Source organism: Taurulus bubalis (genome assembly GCF_910589615.1).
Source record: "Taurulus bubalis genome assembly, chromosome: 18".
In the NCBI taxonomy this organism is placed as follows: domain Eukaryota; kingdom Metazoa; phylum Chordata; class Actinopteri; order Perciformes; family Cottidae; genus Taurulus; species Taurulus bubalis.
Window position 1 is genome coordinate 8656591 of NC_136606.1, and position 21155 is coordinate 8677745.

The following is a 21155-nucleotide window of genomic DNA, read 5'->3' on the forward strand; positions in this document are numbered from 1 at the left end:
CAAGTAGTAACTTAGTAGTAACAAGTAGAATCGTTCTATTCTCTGAAGGTATGTGGTAACACAAGGGAGGTCTCACCTCCTGGACATGGGGGCTGCTGAAGAGTCTGGCAAATACCCCACACCACTGTGGCAGTGAGTCGGTGAGGGGAGGGCCGCAATGCGTCAGCGCCGGCTTTAGATATCTGTGACCTTGTTAAGTCATAGTGGCAAAGGTGTGGACGTGTCAAAGACAAAACAAGAGAGAGGAACATTGTTTCTGTTTAGCCTTTTCCAAATCTGGCTTCAGGCCACCAAGTTTTAATAGCAATCATTTGAGCAGAACCAAAGTACATCCAACGAGGGACACATTTAGTGAGGTATGTGGCAGTTGTTGTCTTTCCACTGATGTGTTTTAGAGTTCATAAAGGTTCAGACGTTGTTTTATTGGGGGGGAGGGGGGTTTATTGTTTAGCCACAGATGTGGGAAGGAAAATCAGGACAATATTGATGAGACTCGAAAATATTGGTTAGCTGTTTTTAAGAAATAAAAGCCAACAATAAAATATGCAATACAGTAAGACTTTCCAGGAGTGGGGGCAGAACCGCAGAGAGATTGACAGTCATAGAAAAAAAGGCATCAATGCAAGAGGGGCCACTCTTGCACGTGTTTGAAATTTGAGGCAAGTGAAGGTATATTTAAGTATTGGTTTAGTGTTTCTAATCAGTGTTGAAAGGGCCGTTTTCAGATGTCATGTGCAGTAACGGTAGGTAGCGACATCATAATAACAAAGACATATTGTCTTCTATTACATTATACTCTTTTTAGGCCTGATTGCTGCACACAATAGCTTGGTGACAGCCAATCTTGTGATACACCTGATTCTGTATCTTCTCCATTACAGACCCTTAAAAATGACAGCGCACAAACTAGCTTTCAGCTGAAAAAATGTTCTGATAATAATTGCCCTTCTGCAAGCGTTCACACTTTGCTCTCCTTGCGCCTCGGAAAAAAGACAAAACAATGTTTCACCAATGATTTCTGTACAAAAAGGCAACTTTTATACCTCAGAGCCTATCAGGAATAATGTGGTACTTAGGCAGCACAAGTACACAATGCTCTGGCACAAGCACATAAAACCAAGAGCAGAGGCAAATTATCTAATATGTTATTTGGCACCAATTCTTATACTCTGTTGCTTTTATCAGCAATATGCAAGAGGTGGGAATGATAGGCCCTATTCTGCCAGCTAGCAGGATTTATTTATAAATATCTCAAATCTGAGGGACAGAGAACAAGCACAGGGCTGAAGGATGAAGAGGTAACAAGGGGGAATAATGACTTCCTGGGGACCTGCAGGAATGAGTTGTCTTCATGTCGGCATGGTGTCCTCCTGTTCCACGCTGGCATAACACCAGTCAGTGTTGGTAATTATAACTGCTAGAGCTGCTTTCTGCTCCACAATGGTGTCAGGTTGTGTGTGTGTGTGTGTGTGTGTGTGTGTGTGTGTGTTTATGAGTGTGTAAAGATGCTGAGGAGTTGTGTGGGGGTAGAAACCCAACTGCTGCCTCAGCATCATCGCAGCAAGCGTCACTCCCTCCCTGAATGTAGCACACGTCACCTTTTCCTGACCTCAACTAGGATGAGAGATGCATAGATTGATACAGATATAGATTATAAAATGCAAATCATATGTCATTATTTTAATCATATTTTATAATATGGACAATGTAATTATTTCGAATCTAAGAATATCATTCTTTGTCTGTGACCATATTCCCAGGTTAAACAAATAGTTTGACATTTAATTATCTTTTCCTTTCTTGTTATTTTCCATTTTCGTTTAGAATTTGTACAAAAAACTGGAAAAAAGAACGATCTAGTTTTATCTCTTTACACTATTTTATACTTCCATTTCCGTCAGTAAAAGAAAAACATGAGATAAAAAGTCATAATTATGTAATGATTTTGACATTCTATCTCATAAATATGACTTTCTAACCCATCTTTTTTATTTATTTTACTTGCGGAAATGGGCTTCCATACTCTCTACTACATTTCAGAGAGAAAACTATTGTACTTTATCTCTCACTATATTTATCCGACAGCTGCAGCTCCTATTGGCTTTGTAGATTAAGATTTGACATACAACTTATCATCATTTTATCAATATTATGGATATTTATAGTCACTGACAGTATTATATAATACCACACATATAGGTAACATGAGAGATTTAACTCTCGAGTCACGTCACAGACCATCCAGAGACCAAGCCAATTGCATAATGCAGCCACACCGGGTGGCCTGTGGGAAGCCAGAGTCAAAACAAAAACAGCGGTTGCCAGCCCCGAAACCACAGCCTGCAAACCACTTCAGCAGGAAAGATCAGACAGGCTTTGATGTCCGTCAAAATCACTGCCTAAGAGTAAAATGTTTGTCCTAATGAGCCTTAAAGCCAGGCTGACAGGGAAACGTTTAAGGAAGCAGCAGTGTGCCTTTAGGATGAGGCGCCGGCAAGCCAAGCTGAGGTTCAATTACCTGGCAGCGGGTTCCAGGCTGCTCTCACCTGGTCCACATCAAAGCGTCTCTATAATACACTTTTCTTTTCCAACAATTAGAAACTATGGCCAGGTTTGTGCCTTTCATCCTGCTCACAGCTTCTCTCTCTCTCTCTCTCTCTCTCTCTCTCTCTCTCTCTCTCTCTCTCTCTCTCTCTCTCTCTCTCTCTCTCTCTCTCTCTCACTCTCTCTCACATACGTTTACATGCAGATTTAAACAAAAAAACACTGCACACCTTCTGTTAAATGCACGAAGCAACAGACTATGTCGACATCAAACTGAAGCCGAAGTGTGTGTGTCTGTAGGGTATGTGGCAACACACTCTGTAAGGTTGTATTGTAAGCAATGAGTGGACAGATCCGTGGTGGGTACGTGGCAGAGTTTATCACTCATCTAACACATCCTGTGAAACATGGTGGTGCTGGCAGTATCGTGTTGTGATGAAGCTTTTCAGCAGCAAGAACATGGAGACTTGTGAGCACAAAAAGGAACAAAGAAGAGGCACTTCAGAATGTTAGACGTTAGAGCGAAGAAACAATATACCGTATGAAATGATCCTATCCAATATCTACGAAATTCTTGAAGGTAGTATTACCAGATCATCCCTGTTGATCACCTTTGAGATGACATGCAAAGAACAATGTGAGAAAGATCTCCATATTGACAGAAAAACGGCTGCTGAACTTGTTTTGAGAAACTAAATACGTCAGTTAAAAACTGATATACATTCTTCCCTCTATTAATATACAATGTTTTGACAGTAATTTGATTGTATTTCATGTATATACTATCAACATAATTATAGATGATTTGTTTTGTATTCATCTGGCACAATGAAAACAACTTCAAAGGAGTTAAATACCTTCTAAATACTCTGTAAAGATAGGTGCCATTGCCTCATATGCTCTGCTACTTCTAATTAGTGTCTGTTATTATGCCAGAGAAAACTGACTGCAAAAGATTTAGATATTTAGAACAACTTGTTGACTCAAGACTGACGTCACACAAGATCAGTATTTCCATAAACAGCTCCATTTTGCCAAAACCTGCAGTGCTAAACCTGCTCTCTTGCAACTTTTACAAAACACAGTGATTACTTATTGATTTAATCATAATAATCATCATATACTGCATGTCCCCTGACAGTAATTCACTTTAAATGCACTTCTCAAAAACAAATAATCTAATATCAAATATTAACACAGTCATACATTAAATGACTGCAGACACACATTCATTGTTTTGTAGTGGAGATCCATAAAATAAAATGATGTTCTATCACCGAGCACCAGGCCAGGTCATGAGGCCATTAAGTGGTAAATTAGATTAGCTTAAACTTAATGAAGTCTGCATGAGCCAGGACTGTATTCTTAATCCCAAAATGATTTAACTACATTTTCTGCTTACATGATTCCAGCTCACTGTGTAGTCAACAGCAAGTAAATTCAAGTAAATTATTTTGGGAAATCCCCTTACTTGTTAGATCATGAAAATATAAATATTACTTGCATGTCTGTCGGGTAAACATAAGGCTGCAGCTAGCAGCTTGTTAGCTTGGCCGAGCATACGGACTGGAAACAGAGGAAACAGTCGGCACGGCTCTGTTCATAGCTAACAAAATCAGGTTGTGGTTTTACCCCCTGTAAAACCTTGTGTATTTTTTTAATGCACTTTGATATTGTATGATACTGATTTGTGAACATAGCCAGGATTGCTGTTTCCTTCATGCTGCACACTAAACTGTTTCAAAATATCCCTCAAATATGCGTAAATAGACCCAAGACACCTGAAGCAAGTTTTGCCATCACACCAAGTAAGGGTCTTTCTTCACACTCCCTGAAATGAATCGCTCTGCTCTTTTCCCTTGTACTCACTGCATGGTACTACTCCACAGACCAGTGCATTAACCATTGTGAGATTGAGCAGATGTGAGAGTGCTTTTGAGAAGAAAGCAGTGAAAGGATACTTGTAGTCCAGACGGTGCCACAGGCCTCCTGATGTGTCTGGCCTCCCTGTAGCAACCTGTAGAGACCATGAGAGAACCACTGTTACTCATTGATACATTAAGACCCTCTGGGGTGGCTATACATGCTGCCTGATGGAGAGGCTGAAAGCCTGCACTCCTGGATAGTCAGCGGGGCCATATCCAATGACCTCAGCGTTTACAAGTGGGACCAAGGGCCCTGTGCTTCGATAGGAAAATCTTGTTTGAAAAAACATCAGAGTCCCAAGAGGTCCCTCCTTGCTACAGTGAGAACACGCCCCCAGCAGTGGGCAAGGTTACATTGATCGATTACCATAAGAAAGACCCAGAGACTCACCTCTCCCCAGAGATCCCCTTCCAGCCTGACCTGCCATGCTGCCTATTCTGTCTGCCCCTCTGGCCTCGTAGTGCCAGGGAGCTGCCCAGACCACGTCCCATTCACAGCTCGCAGATAAGCCAGGTCAAATAAGAAGATGAAAGAGAGCTGCTGGGAAGCACTGATGGAGAGGTGGAACGGGTGAGTGTGTGAGTGGTGGGTGGATGTACCTACACGACAAAAAAGCACACTCAGGAGTGCCTGTGTGCCGGCAAGTATGTGCCATTTAGGAGGAAGCAAAGAGTGCATTTCTCCTCTTGAACCTTTCTCGCTTTGATGTTGAGCAGTCTTAAAATAAAGAACAGAACCAATATTAAAGGGTAGAAGCTTTATGTGTCAGTGGAAGAGGATGGAAGGATATACTGTGAATCCTTGCAGTGCACAGTATGTGTAGAAATGCTGCATATTGTTGTCCCTGTTGTACAGTGTGAGCAAAAAATACTTTTTAAATACTTTGTAACAGTAGTCAAGCACATACAGATTCAGCATGTGATGCAGTAGAGCCCTGCAGCATTTTAGTGGTAATTAAAAATAGCTCTTAACCAAATGAAGTTGCATTGTGTTTGAATGTGACCGCCCCTCTCTCACTTAGTTCAGTTCCCTTCAGTGGGGAGAGCTGTAATGCTGGAAACTAAGCAGAAAACACAGCTGGCGGCACCCGGTCCTGTATATGTTACGTAGAATCCCTTTGTGAAGAGCAATGACCACGTACACTTATATTCCACTATTGTGACAATATTCAGAATTGGATATGGGTCAGGTAAACATGATATTCCGATGAAAACATTTAAGACGATTTTCTTACAGATAAACAAGCTGGCAGACGGTGGAAAACACAAGGCAGCAAAACAGCTCCTGCCGTTCCACTTTTCCATAAGTTGACGTGATAAACGATGTTAGGGCATCGACCCCTGTCAAACACAGCTGAGATTGGTGTTGACTCGGGAGGCCGTGGCCTCGGTGGCGAGGATTTTTTTTACTTTAGTTAATCGTAATATGGCAATATGTAAACGAAAATACAAGTGGAATATTCATTTTCATTAGCTGTGTAAACAGCTTTATTAGGAATATTGTCTTTTTCGCAAACTAAGGGCAAAAACTGTCATCTTTGGCGCATGTAAACGTAGTCAATGTAACTTATTTTAAGAATTGTGTATGAGCGATTAATAGAAGCTGTTGGGCTTCTCAAAAAAATATCATTATGAAGATAATTGTACTAATGATTATTGTATATTTGAAGCTTTGACAGCTGTTTTAGCTAGCATCACTAATTCCTCTCTTCATATTTTTAAACTTGAGTGTATACCGACAGAGACTTTTTTTAACAAGAAATGGAATCATATAAGATATACCATATAGAATAGTTGTGGCACTGCAGATTCAAATACATTTTAAGGCCTTAGAGGACGAAAGACTGCAGCAATAAACAGAGTGGAAAACACACGGATTACTGAATAGTGACAATAAGGTGTTTTTACCTCAAGAGAAAGGTCCTCTGGATTTTCATCTGCATCCACACCGACTCTGTAAGAAATGAAAACAGCAGTCAAACCCTGTCTCAACACAACAAAATGAAGAGGAGAAAGAGACACATCCCAGGGGGTTGATTCTCCTCTAAATGTTTAAAAGTCAGTTTAGCGCTGCATGCGACTTTGCAATGAAAATGAAAGTCAGCGTGGAGACCGACTCAGTTGGAACATGACCTTTCAAACAGTTTCATCGAAATCAGCCTCGTCTTCCACGTGACACCTGGAAAATGTCAGCCGAGTAAACCTCTGATGAATGACAAACAACATTGCAATTATGCCTAATATTCTGTGTGTCTGCAATTACTACCAAGTCGAGGCAACGCGCTAACCTGCTGGAGCAACGGTGCTGAGACGAGAGGCCGGCCGGCTGGCTGTTCGCCCTGAATTGAAATAAAGTGACTCAGCACTGGCCAGTAACAGCCTAGTGAGCTGCTTCATTGGGAGACAAAGGCGTTATCTCAGCGTGCGCATGCATTCCTTGCATCTAAACGTGTGCAGAACACCCACGCTAAAGCGCCATCACACCATATTTCACCCTGAATCTGAAATCAAAGGGCTCACGACAACTTTGTCGCATTTTCTGAAGACACATGATGATAATTTATGATACAGTTTTCCCGCTTAACACCCAAAATCTATCATTAATGGTTATACAACAGCCACAAAAAAAGAAAACTCCATTCAGTACCCTGAAAGTATAAAATATCCCACGGAGCTTAGTGGGATGCTGTCGATGTTCGTTCCAACAGGTCAGCAGTTACCTCTAATAGCCAAGCATTACTGCTGCAAGGCTCAGGACATTTTGAGATAGCTGACCACTATCACAGTGCAGAGTGCAGTTTGAATGTGCTGACATGTAAGCCTTTCACTGGGAGGCTCCTGCAACAACACAACAGAGAGGAGATGCCGCAACAACTTTAACACGCAGATTTGTGTCTTGGCTGCATTCCCTCCGGTCTCCGGTGTTTATTTCTCCATTTCTGATCATTCCTCTTGTTGTTATCGGTTCTCACATTTCAGGTTCGTCTTTGTTTTTGACCACAGTATGAATTGAGGCTATTTTGCACTGAGGTCCGTTGATATAAAAACATCCTGGACATTGTTGTACTTGGTAATTAATTTCATTTTTATCCCGTGGTCTATCCCATCAAACCATTCATCATTGAGTCATTTCCCTTTGTTTGTTTTTCACAATCGGTCCCGGTTCCCTCCTCTATTTACTCCACCTAGCTTCTGTCTTTTCCTGTTTTCCCCCCTTTAAGTTCCTCTCTACACCTATATTTATATGAACCATATCCATCTTTGTCTCTTTCCTCTTCTCTTGTACCAAAGAGATTTTTTTTAAATCTTTCTGTCCGCTCTTCGCTTTCATCCAACTCTCTCTCTACTCAACTTCAGATCACTCTTCCTCCTTTTATCACCTCCTCCTCTTATGACTGTTTCTTTGTCTCCTCCTGCCACCAGCCATTGTCTTTATTTTCTGCCCACCACATGCATCTATTCTTCTTGCCAGAACAGCAGAGAGAGGCACCAAGGTTGAAATAGATTTGAGATCTTTCTTTATGATGCAAAGTTATTCTGGATCTACACCGGAGCAAGTTGTTTGGGTGCAAAGTGTTTTGGCAAACCCTCTCGGATGGGACAGGCTGTGACAGGCTCAAACGGCCGGGCACTATGCACGGCGCATCGCCTTCAGCTGGTGCGATACATTCCATTGCGACAGACAGGCTCTGTCACTGGGATAAGCCGATAGAAAAGGGAAAGGGCAGATAAGGTGTGAGTCGGAAAAGGAACACAAACTGAGGGTAGAGCAAAAAAAGAATAGGGGGAGGAGAGCACAAATAAGAGAATGAGTTCCAGTTTCCTGAGCATGAGGGTGAGTGAGATAGTCTGCAGTGACATGAGAGTGACAGAATGAGTTGGTGCTGCTGGTGAGAGTGTTTCAGAGGGAGATATGGGGATTTGGTGAATTTGTGAAGATTGACTAGCGGAGACAGGACAAGACAGCAAGAGAGAGACAGAGAAACAGACATAAAAGAGAATAGAAAAGAGCGTTCTCTCTAACATCGAAGACAGAGAGGAACAAGGAAAACGAGGCGGGGCGTGTTTGTGCGTGGGACGACAGTTTTGTGTATCGTGTCTTGGGAAAAATATCAGCCAGCCTGCTCTCACGTTTTGAACATTGATATGACCCCTGTGAGCTGTTACCCTTATTTTGCACACACTGACACTCAATAAAGAAAAATAAAATGCAATATTATCTAACAACGTTGAACTCCGATGAGTGGACAGCCTGAGGCACACGGTGGGAGAGGAAAGAAAGCGCAACGGAAAAGGAACGTCTGTATCTTTGCATACATTTATAGTAACTGCTAGGGTCACAGACAACAGCTGAGTCACAAATACTTCTGTAATGAGCCTCCGCAGGAGTTTGCGATCCTCCCATGGCCCAGTTACCTCCCAAAATGAGGTGGAGTTCCCCATTCTGCAGGGAACTCAAACCGCTGCAATAAAACCCAGTCGGAAGAGAAATGCACAATACAGTAACTCAATCTCCCGCAATCTGGCAACATTGTAAATTTAAATTGTGGCCTCTGTCCTGCCAGTATCTGCAGCCTCCAGAACCAACGTCGATACTTCCTTCTCTGTTAATGGGCTCTTTATGTGCTGATACAATCTCCTTGTGCTGAGCTTCGCTGTGACTAAAATATCTGGTCACGCTCCAGGATGACAAAGCAATCTGCACAGGGCCTCCACTGATGACTCATCCAGGCTTTTGGGGAATGTTGCTATTAATATAAACACATTTTAAGGTTTCTGTGTTTGGGCTTTTTTTTTAAGATGGATAGAGAAAGTAGCTCCTTTTTTACTACATATATATTGTCCAATGCATTTAGTGCAAAAAAAGGATGAAATAGCAGTCCAAGATGGATGAAGAAAGCACTCACGGTCACCCATAAACACCTCCTTACAAGCACATTTAAATTGCTCTACCTCACAGAAAAGAAGAAGAGCAAAATAAATTAGCCTTGAGCAGTGATGCAGCTTGTGTGTGTGTGTGTGTGTGTGTGTGTGTGTGTGTGTGTGTGTGTGTGTGTGTGTGTGTGTGTGCACATACATGTTTGCCTGTGTCTCTGTAGCAGTGTCATCACAGACAGTAGTGGGCTGGTAAAGCTGTGCTGTAGGCGCACTACACAAGGCCTCAAGAGAAGACATCACAACATCAGAGACACGTCAACTACTCTGCGCATACTGCTCATTTATAAAAAAAAAATCGTACCTTCAGCAGTCTACGAATAGTAGTTAACTGTGTTTACGTGTAGGCAAAACATTTCCCTCGCAATCATTTGCTCAGGAGGAGAAAATCTCCTCTGGATGTGATTAGCAGGACTAGTTAATAAACATTCAGATGAGTTCAAGTACTCAAGCAGCATAAACTCAACAGGAAGGCTAAATCAAGTTGCAACGCTCTCCTCTGCTGTGCTCACTCTGAGAGAGAGGATGAGAGAGAAATAGACAGTGGAGCACAGAGAGATGGAAACGGGGGAGAAAGACAGTCAGAGTCTCACTGGGACTGTGTTTGCTCTATACTGAGGGTTTGGACAAGAGGAAAGCTGTAAGTCATCATTTCCTGTTTGCAAATCCCTTTTGGTTGTTCTACTCACCAGGGATTCACATGGATTTCCTATTCGACAGCACATGTGGGAGCAGCATCAACATGAACACCATGCACAACATGAATATATATATATATATATATATATATATATATATATATATATATATATATATATATATATATATATATATAGTTACAAAAGAACAATCCATATATGGCCAAGTCTCTGACTGCAGTATTTAGGTCAATCTACTGAAACCTAGAGTGAGAGTCCCACTCTCTCTGCAGCTTTAACCTAAATTTCACATCACTTGAGCTGGTATAAAAATAAAATTGGTGCGTGTTTGTGTGTGTGTGTACATGAGTGTGTGCATGCTCTCAAATGCACGTGTGAAAGTGATATTAGTCAAACATCCATCTGTGCGTGTTGCAGTGAGCTGCAAAGCATTTACATAAGAAGACAGTTCATTGTCTCAGAGATAACGTCTTTGGGCCGATATCTCATTGAACCAGACATCTAACCTGCCATATGAATGATCATGTTATCATGTCTGTTGTTTAATCTGAGGTATGAGGTATAATTATGTAACGCCATCTTAGACATCGCAACAACTCACTACACTAATAACAGTCATTACTTTGACATTTTACACTGTTTTGATATTCACTTGAGCGATATTACAACTTACCGTAATTTAAATGTATTTATCATGACTGACAGAAAGGCTGTAAATAAACCAGAGTGAGCCATATTTATTCTGAAGAATTGATCTTTCAAGTGTTACATTATTCATGTGGTATTGTGTTCAAAGCATCTAGCGAGAAACTGTAAAGCTCAATGTTATTAGTATGTTCGTATGTTAAACTATTCAAGAAACAAAGTGTAAGAAGAGCCAGGCTCGCTGTTTCCTTTTGTTTCTTCGTGCTAAGCTAAGCCAACTGGCTGCAGCTTCATATTTAATTGACAGGTATGAGCAATATTAATCTTCTCATCTAACTCTTGGCAATAAAGGGAATGAACACACTTCCCAAAATAACCAATTATTTGTTTATTGCTGTTGTCTAAAACCAGATATTGATTTCCAAGTGTTTTTCATTTTGCACGTACGTACAACTACAGCCATCAGATACACGTATGTATGAAAAAAGTAAATTTCTTATGGCAATGTGGGGTATAAAACCAAAAAGGAAATGTAACTTATCAGTAATTTGCCACTTCCCTGCCTCAGTATTGTAGGTACAGTACTTTAGATTAAAGATACTAAGTATACTTTGCTACTTTCTTCCATTGATTTGTTTTCCCTTGTATCATGTCATTGCTGTAGGGATCATACTGTGCTACGTGTATGAGATTAAAGGCGAGAAACAACTAGAAAAATTGTAATAATACGGTAACAGATCTCATTTTGAGACTCTCCTACATTGTCTCACTGTGTCAACAGCTGGGGAAGAAGACACCCCTCCACCATGGAAGCTGGCAGCCATCAGTGTTTCAAACGGTGTCAGTTTTTCAGGAGGGGAGTCTTTTAGCATTTCAGCCAGCTGGATCCCTGTGTACAGTCAGGGACAGTTGGGAGCAGAGGAGGCTGTGGGAGCCAAAGATATTTTCATCACACAGAATTCATTTCCCTTTTCACGACGATCACCTGGATGTCTCAGCACGACACAGGGAAATGGCCTAAATTTAGTCTGGTGGAGTCAGCGGGATACGAAGCAAGTATTGGCTGGATAGCACCAGAAGATAACTTAATAATTTATCAAACTGGTAATACTTCTTCTTTAAACAGGGAAATAAGTGTTGAGTTGCAGTTTGATTTGAGTGACAAATCAAAAGAAGTCCTTGCTTTTATTACATTATTTTGTCCATTTTGCAATGTGTTTAGACCATGCAAGGTTTTTAAGATGAAAGAATGTGAAAAATGTTTATTATCTAAAGACATCTGTGCTACTTTGTCTGATTACTTGCAGGAATGGAAGCTGAGATATTGATTTAGAAGAAAAGAGCTACAACTACCAGTCCACCAGTTTTGTTGATGCAGATTTACTGCCTTTAAGAAATAATACAATTACTTTTGACAAATATATTACTAGCTAAATCAGCTCAAAAGCTCAAATAAAACGTTTGACCATTGGCATGTAATTAAAGCCATGCAATACAAATGTATAATATCTATTTAAATGATATGCATTGCAATGGAGACACAAGCATTCAAGATAGGATTTAATAAAATCACATAATAACCTTAAGCTGATATTAATTTATTAATTTTCTTTTATGTTTTGCTGTTGCCCTAGCTGTGCCGGTACTCCTGTCTGTTTTTCCAAATTGTGGCTGTGCTGACTGCTATCTACTGTAAGTAATACACCGACTATAAATAAGTACCTCGTACAGCTCCACTTTAAAAATTCCAATCTATCCCTTTAATTGTCTGAAGTTTTCCAGAACTATTAATGACTGTATAAAAGTCTATGCTGTGCACAAACATGGAAGGCTATGCCAAAGTCTCTCAGCTCCAGTCGGGCCCTTGTTGAATTGCTCTAAAACCTCAAGCTGTTTAATGATTTTTAATGACTAGCAAAGTGTTCCAACTGAAAATACCATAATAGCTTACATTACTGCTCACTGATGTGAGTAATGTGTACAGCGCACTGGGAAATCATAATGACAACGTGGTTGTGGTCAGTGAAAAACCAACCAATTTCAAAAACAAGATTGTTGATGAAGTGTTCAATAACTGGACTCGTCTGATAGCACTTGCCTCCAGGTCTATTTTAGCTTCGACAGAATACATCCCTCTATATGGCTTTATGTTTCCTTACTTCTTCCTGTTTCAAGGGTATGAGTACAATTGTCTCCTTTTGATAACACTGGTGAAACTCTTTCATGGTTGGCTCTGATGTCTTGATGCTGAGTTTCATTTTTGGACAGTGCCAAATCTTTATTGAAGAGAATCAAGGATGGTATGAGCTGGCATCAGGAGAATCTCAAAGAAAGCACATAGCGGTGTGTGGATTAACATGATGATGCAGTTGTAACAATGGTCGCCTTTTTGTGTGTGTTATATCTGGCACTGGGCTAATGGTGCTAATGGTTTCCTGCTGCAGAGCTGACTAGAGGGATGTCCTTGTCTTTTTTTTTCTACAGGAAAATGGTCTGCTTTTGTATTTTTGAACTTCAACTCAAGCTTAAAAAGAGACAAGGAAATTAAAGATGCACTAAATCGAGACTTACGAAGGAAGAACTGAGACCACTGTAAAACATTTCAAGTGGAACTGACACAGGTAAGATGCAAGAGATCAGGACAGAGACAGGAGTGGTTAGAGAATATGAGGAAATTGTATTTCTGAGTGTCTGCTGCCATTGCAGCTCACTGTTCAGGATGCCTATTAGTTGAATCTGCCAGATAAATCAGTGTGAAGCCACTGTCTCATGATCACCAGGCATGATGCTGGTAAAATGTCATGTCTGTAGATCCACACATGCATTTGTTGCAGATGCTTAAGTAGTCAGTAATAGTTGATTTGGACAAGGATATAAATCAGCAGACCTTCTTCCACCTGCTCACTCATCTGCTGCCTCATCCCTCTCTCCCTCTCATACTAACACATTCTTCACAACTCTGCTGCTGTGGGAGATATTGTTATCTATATGTAGGTGCTGATGACATTTTGAGAGAGAGAGTGGTGAATTATTTAAGAGGGAGGATTATAAAAGCAGCTTCTTGGCGCGTTGCTAGCGGGTATGAATCGATATGAGCGCCCCCCCCCCCCCTAGTTTTTTTGTCCCTGAAACCACAGACCCTCTGAACAGAAGTCCAGACACATGGCCACGGGACACAGCAGGCTGGACAGCCAGATGCACTGTGCCAGTGTGCGCAAGAGGCTTGATGAAATACAGTACACGAGAAAGCCAGTTCAGAAAGAGGATGGGATTGTGCATCTGTGTGTGTCTATGCGTGTGAGGCTGACAGAAGGGCCTAATTCAGACTGACCACATCTACAGGAACAGATGGCCAACTCAAGGCCTGCCAAGTCTATTCTTCTTTTCCTCTGGGCCTACAGTCCAAGTCAGAGGGCCACACATACAAACACAGATGTAGAGCATGCACACACACACGCCAACATTTCTGTGGGCAAAGTCTGACCCTTAGCTATAACCGTTTCTTATAGTAGCCTTCGATGCAGATTTGATTTCATGGACTTGATTTGTGCAATGCCGATGTTCAGAGGCTTTCTAGGCTGAATAAATGACCATCATTCAGCATTCACTCTCTCGTTTCACTTGATTGTTTTATAGTGAGTTAGTTTATGTCCATTTTTCTCTTTGCCCACCCCCTCTTCGCTCTGTGTGTGCCCATTCGTCTGAATAATTAAATCCGCCTCTCTTTTCTCATCTGTGTATTGGGAGTCTGTGTTTGGCCGGTGCTGTTGTTCTCTCTTTGGCAAATGATTTCCTGCCTCAAGAACAAGCAGTTGGGACCGAACAATAACCACCTCAGGGAGCTTACATTTCACAGCACCAATCAAAGAGAAATGGACAGGTTTCAACCTTGTGGTTGCAGGGCAGAGCTGTTCATCGTTCACGAGACAGAAGGAAATCATAAATGGCTCACAAAGATTGCATAGTGTTACTTGATGGGTACCTCAGTAGTCATGTGCCTTAACAATGACAGGGAGTGGAGGAAAATGGCAAACAAAAGAAATGACAGATTAGTGTCTCAAGAGACGGATGCATCCTCTCAAGCTGTGGACCTTACAAAGGTTTCACAAAACTGAGATTCCTGACTTAATGCTAGGATAAAGTCACACAGGGGAAGTAATACTAGCCATTAGACAACCAGACCGGTTGAAAACAATCAAAACAGGAAGTCCAAATAAATTAATTAATTATTACAAAATGTGTTGCAGGACAAATTTCTCCTTCAATTTCCACAGCGTATTGTTAGTGCGTGCTGATTATTGGATGCTTGGTGTAGCCTCCAGAAGAACTCAGTTCAACAACTTCTCTCGTTTTCTATATTTATTTACTAAATGATCACAAGCAAAGTAGTAAGCGCTGCAATTGCAAAAGCAGTGAGTGGTACAGCCAACACGCAGGTTGGGCACAGAACAACTGCCCACAAACGGAAGTGGGGCCTTTCATACACAGGTTGTCGTCACAGGTTCGTCTCGCCTCGTCCTAACATCTGATTCGCTTTATCCTGTCAAGAGGAGGAGAATCCCGTGTTCTCATCTTTTCTCACCAGACTGGACCGTGCAATGACCAGTCTGCTTCCCTAATGTCAATAGACTGATAAACAATTGTGAGTGTTGAAGTGCGCAGGCATGTGACTGACTTCTCTTGAGAACTGGACATTTCATAGACACAACCAACTCCAGCTGCATAGCTGTGTTACACTGACCTCGCTAACCTGAACTTTAATAGACATGAAGAGTAATGGAGAATATCTGCAGAATATAAGGATTTATATAATCAGTATACAACAGCGTAAGATCAGTTGAATTCAGTGCTAATTAGCAAATGTTAGCATGCTAACATGCTAAGCTAAGATGGCGAACATGAAAAAACATTTTACAACCAACATTTTGGATGAGCTCACTTCCAAACAAACGTTTTAGATAGTATAGCTACACTAGTATTCACTGACCTTTCTTGTCTCTTCCTCCACTCTCGCTTGTGCTACATTTCAAGGTCACAGCAAGTAACTTGGTGAGAAAAATAACTCTCTGTCTCTCTCTGTCTCTCTCTCTATTTTCTGTCTGCGTCTTTCTTCCCAATTTTCGTTCTGTAATTGTTCCAGAAACTGAGGGCTGAAATTATGGAGGGCTAAAAATAATGGCTCTATAAATAAGAGGTGCCCATTGAGAGTGATTGAGAGGCGAGGTCGCTAGGCAGCTGGGGATGCTGGGTAAGTTGGATTCATTAGTGCTCTCGGCTTCCAAAGAGTGGCCCCCACAATCCTCCCACACAAACACACGGCACAGTTTCCTCATGACACACACACACACACACACACACACACACACACACACACACACACACACACACACACACACACACACACACACACACACACACACACACACACACACACACAGATGCAGCGTTGGCTTCAAACACCCTTCTATCTCTACCTCCGCAGCTCTCTGCAGTGTTGCAAATTTAGCCCCATCAGTACCATCCATCAACCCTCATTACCACTTCCCCATTCCCTCGGAGGACCCCATCCAGACCACATTCTTAAAGCATTGTTTATCCAGCAGCGGAGTGGAAAAATATGTGTGCATGCACGACTGTGTGCGTTTGCATTTATGCATGTGTGAGAGAGGCACCCTGTGTCTGTTTTATTATTCATACTCATGTGTGGATCCTCTTTCAGCCCACAGACACCTGCCAGAGATACACACAGCACATACTGATGTTCTCACTATGTTTTCTCTGCCATCTCTCTCCCTTTGTGGTGCTTAACTGAGGCTTTCTTTAAACAACACACTCCACAATACTACTCAACAAACCCTGTTATATCTGTGTGTCCAATGTGCATTCTGTGTTCATGCAAATTGCCTGCTTTTTACATCAATCTGCCCTCATACACCCATACAAGTACACACAAACGCACACAAGTGGGCACTTTTATAGCCCTGATGCCCTTTTTAATGGCCCTCCTCCTCCCTCTCCGTATTGACGTCATGTCCATTAGGCCGTGCCTCTGGGCCTTTTTAGCGGATGCTGGAGCACAGGACTCCAATACGAGACCCCCGTCAGGAGTCAATCTCCACCTGATAAACTCGCTGTATTGGCTGATCTGACAGACGCAGTTACCACGGCAATCTGTTCAGTCTCTCCGCACACTCCCATGACTATCAATCCACTGTGCGAGGAAACCCACTGAACTGTGTTCCATAGGGGAGAGCAGTTTGTTAACAGCAGCGCATGCACTCTGCGCTCTCACCTGCTTATTGTCTATACACACACGCACACGCACACAGCTCAACTATCAACACGCATAGCGTTGAGCTGAGAAAGGACTATCTGTATCTGCCACAGAGAGCCACCCTGGCAGTCTAATGTGAAGAGATAACGTTTCACGTCTGATCAGCATCAGAATTATAATTCACTGGCCTCCTCCAGCCTGCACCCCTTTCATAATGTTTTCAACAGCAACATCTCCAATCAGGGTCCCACTTATCCCAGGAACAATCCTGTTTTCGGGCCCTGAATATAGCACTCAGGTCTCAGCAACACCCTGCTACCCTAGAAGTAAAAGACTCTTTTCCCCTTCATGAATATAGAATGAGTGTGAAGTACATAGGCAACTTCAGTCTTAGCAAAACAGAGTTAGCTCGACTCGAGTGGCGACAATGCCTGGCAGCGACAGAAATGTCAAATGGCAGCTTGAGGTCATGTCGATTTAAAGCTGAGAGCCACCGCCGAACGAGGACAGGCTGAGTGTTGATGACAGAGCCTTTTACCCTGAAAGAACCGTCTGAAATGCTAAAATGAAACTTGGTTCTTCAACACTCAGGAGACATAATCAATGGTCGGTGCGGCTGGCTGAACTTGCAGGGCTCCACTGTGACTAAGTGCTGCACATCTAAACCCTGTCGCCCAACTGGAGCTGAGCTCAATGTGATGAGAAATTAGATTTAACTTTCAGTACCGCGAGGTAGGGGAAACCTCCCAAGGAGGAACAGAGGAAGAAAAGAAGAGAGAGAGAGAGAGAGAGAGAGAGAGAGAGAGAGAGAGAGAGAGAGAGAGAGAGAGAGAGAGAGAGAGAGAGAGAGAGAGAGAGAGAGAGAGAGAGGACTGCAGGTTGTTTTGATAAATAACAGCGACAAAGTGCTCTGGGAACAGTATTTTAGCTCCAATCCATCACCAGATCATCAGACTACATCAATAATGAATGTGTTTTGTAGACATCAAAATATCTGTGTACAAATCAGACTAATGCCTTTTGCTTTACCGACTAAAAGTCACCTGACCCTCTTGATCCATCCCCGAGAGGACAAAAAAGGATGGATCATTTTCCATATTCAGAAAGCTATTGTATAATAAAGATTCTTTTGAAAATCCCTTTGAGGAATATGTTACATTTTTAAAGAAAGAAAGAAAAGCCTCCCTGTCGAAGTCCCAAAGTCGTCCCTTGTTATAAATTGGTCTTCTAATTCACATCCATCTCCATTTGTTACGAAGCAATCACTTTGACTGGACAGACTAAAGAATATAGTCATAAAGAAAAAGTCAGGATTTAAGCTTTCCTTTCTCTCTCTCTCTATCTCTTCCACTGTCTTATAGCCTCCTTTTCTTATCAGTAGGGGCAAACCTATGAAGGAGCCATTCATCTTCGGAGTCCTCTGAAGACTCTCCCATCGAATCAGGTTGACATCCTCTTATTATGGGCAGTGTGTATTTGCTTGTATACATTAAGATATGTGGGTGACTTTCCTCTCCCCTTCAGTCTGCTATGCCTATATACCAAGAGAGAGGAGGTGTAAATTTGTGTGTGTACATGTGGCCTCATTATTGTATTACATAGTCCTCAAAATAGGAAATAATGTTACCAACGCTGTACAGGCAGATGGATGTCAAAAAGAGGGAGGGAGTGACTGAGTGAGCGAGCGAGAGAGATAGTGATAAGAGGTCAGTGGGGCATGAAGGAGAGTGAGTGACATCAGAGACATGGTTTTCCACCCATCCATCTGTCCACTCAAACCAAAAAGGCCAGTCATTAGCCGGGCTCCAGCTGTTACATCTTAGCCTCCAAGTTCTCAACACTGTTCATATACATGTGTGTACACACACTCAAGGCCTCCTGGCCGTCCTACACAGTCACCATGACATCATCTCACAGAACTGCGAAGAGGAAATGGCTTGCTTGTGAGCTGTCTTCTCATCTTGTCAAAATCACTCTCGCTCATTGGAGTATGCAAATTAACACGACTAAACGTCCTCAGTCATGCGGCTCCGCTAGGCTTTACTGCAGCACAGTGGTGCTTTTAGATAAATGCTAAAATCAGCATGCTAAAAAGAACCCAGCAGCAATGCTAACATACATGCTGATATTAAGCAGGTAATATTGACTAAGGATCACCATCATAGGTGATAAGTAGTTGTCTGGACCAACCAAACGACCAACCTTGTTTAATGAAGCCATGCCACTAAAGTATATATATATATATATATATATATATATATATATATATATATATATATATATATATATATATATATATATTTATATATATTTATACCGGGATTGCCACTGTAGGCTGGGCGGTGTTATCAGCCAGTGGGACATGATGGGAGGGACTCACGCACTTACATGCCTGGCTCCCAAAACAAAGAACAGAGAGTCTCAGATTACAACACACAGAGACGGAGTTCGACTTCTCTGCTCGAGACGCCATTACTTCACTCCATCTTTATATAGCAAGCAGTTATTTGCTGCTATATTCTTTTATATCTAAAGTATCTGCCAACATATACATTGTAATATGTTGGCGTGTTATAAGATATTTAAAAACACCATAATAATAATAAATGTAATGTACATTAGAAACGTGAAACAGCAAATAATAAGCAAAAACATCATATGTACCAATTGTTTATAGTAATAGCTGAGTGAATTGGTTTCCAGGGCCTTAAAAATTGTCACACAGTGGCTGATTGTCCAGCCAAAACCGAAGTGACAAGTCACATCTTTGAAAGACTTAATTTCGGTGAATAATACATTACATCTCTTCACCTGGAGCAAATTTAACTTCCATTCAATCTCGGAAATGGCTTTGTGGAGGAGTCTTGCTGTACCTTGTTAAATTACTCCGGTAAGATTTTCTTTTCCTTTCTTTTTTTTTTTTTTACCCCTATTGCTACTTTAAAAGACCTGCCTACCATAGCAGGCATCAAAAAAAAAGAAAAAAGAGTAAGTCAAATGTCTTTTGTTTCCACTTTGTGAAATGTGTTCAAGAAAGGTTATACATCACAAGTAATAACACACGGGTGTATGTGTGTGGGTGCAGTAAAGCAGGGCGGCCTGTATTTCCTCAGACAGGAAATGGTCATGAGTAGCTGTCTCTTTCAGTCTGACGTATGTTTTTTGCATTTCCAATTCAAACAGTAGACAGGCAGACAGATGTACTAAAGAAACTACTCATTGCGGTTCATACCGTACGCTGGCCTGCTGAGTAACCCAATAACCAAAAAGAGCAAGAAAGAAGTTTCCAACGACAAAAAAAAACATATTATGTCAATATAGGATGTCACTGTTTGTTCCACTACTCTGTTATCTCATGCCGGCCACCTATACATATACACAAACACATTCATGCAAACACTTCCTTAGAAATGCATGACATACAAGGGTAATCTGAGCTGAGCTGGGTGAGCTGTCTGCCAGACTGCAATGTGAAATTCATGTGGCTCGTGTTTAGATAGATGGTTACAGCTCAAACTAGAAGAGGACTACATAGTAAGAAACAAAAAACACTGCCTCCGTTTCAGTCAGCTCACTGCAGACATCAGACTTTGAATACAAACAAAGACAAATTTGCTTTAAAAGCTGAGACTCTGTCTCACCTCTCTATTCCACTCCATTTCAGTCTCAATTTCAAGGTACGTTATTGCCCACACTTGAGTTTCATCATGCCGCTGCAAAAGAAAAGTCATTATTTACACTAAACTGCATACAGTTATGCAAATGTTATTTTCTTTGACAGTCATTACTGATATATCTCATCCCAATTTACCATGAAACTGTAATGTTCACTTTCGTTTTCTCTGGTTCTCGTTTTCTTATCTGCATTGTCCTGCTGCTGCGTAAGACCAACCCCACAAACATGTCAGCCAATAGTAACTTTACTCTGCGGGGGGCAAAAACAAACCATCTGTTTTTTTTTTTAGATGAATTATGGAAATGATAAATATGTGAAATATGACAATATGTCTATTATTGGAGGTGAGGTCTAACTATTGGAATGTAAATGTATCTTTGGAGTATATGTAATAACTCAAGAGATTTGGTTTTAAATGATGAATTGTACTGGTGGTGGTTGGGTTTATTTGTGTATAGTATTTGGTGCACCACACCTGGTGCTAATTAATAATTAAC

The 21155-nt window shown here is 41.5% G+C and overlaps 1 protein-coding gene across 1 annotated transcript in view; it reads right to left on the reverse strand.

Moving 5' to 3' along the window:
- LOC306750775 (sodium/hydrogen exchanger 9-like) overlaps positions 1–21155 on the reverse strand; it is a gene marked incomplete at both ends in the record, with an annotated part of 51430 nt that overhangs the window by 179 nt on the left and 30096 nt on the right. Inside the window, 3 exons of the mRNA XM_079234249.1 lie at positions 77–182; positions 4506–4561; positions 6378–6423. Coding sequence (XP_079090375.1) covers positions 77–182; positions 4506–4561; positions 6378–6423 — 208 coding nt within the window. The remainder of the gene's footprint in view (positions 1–76; positions 183–4505; positions 4562–6377; positions 6424–21155) is intronic.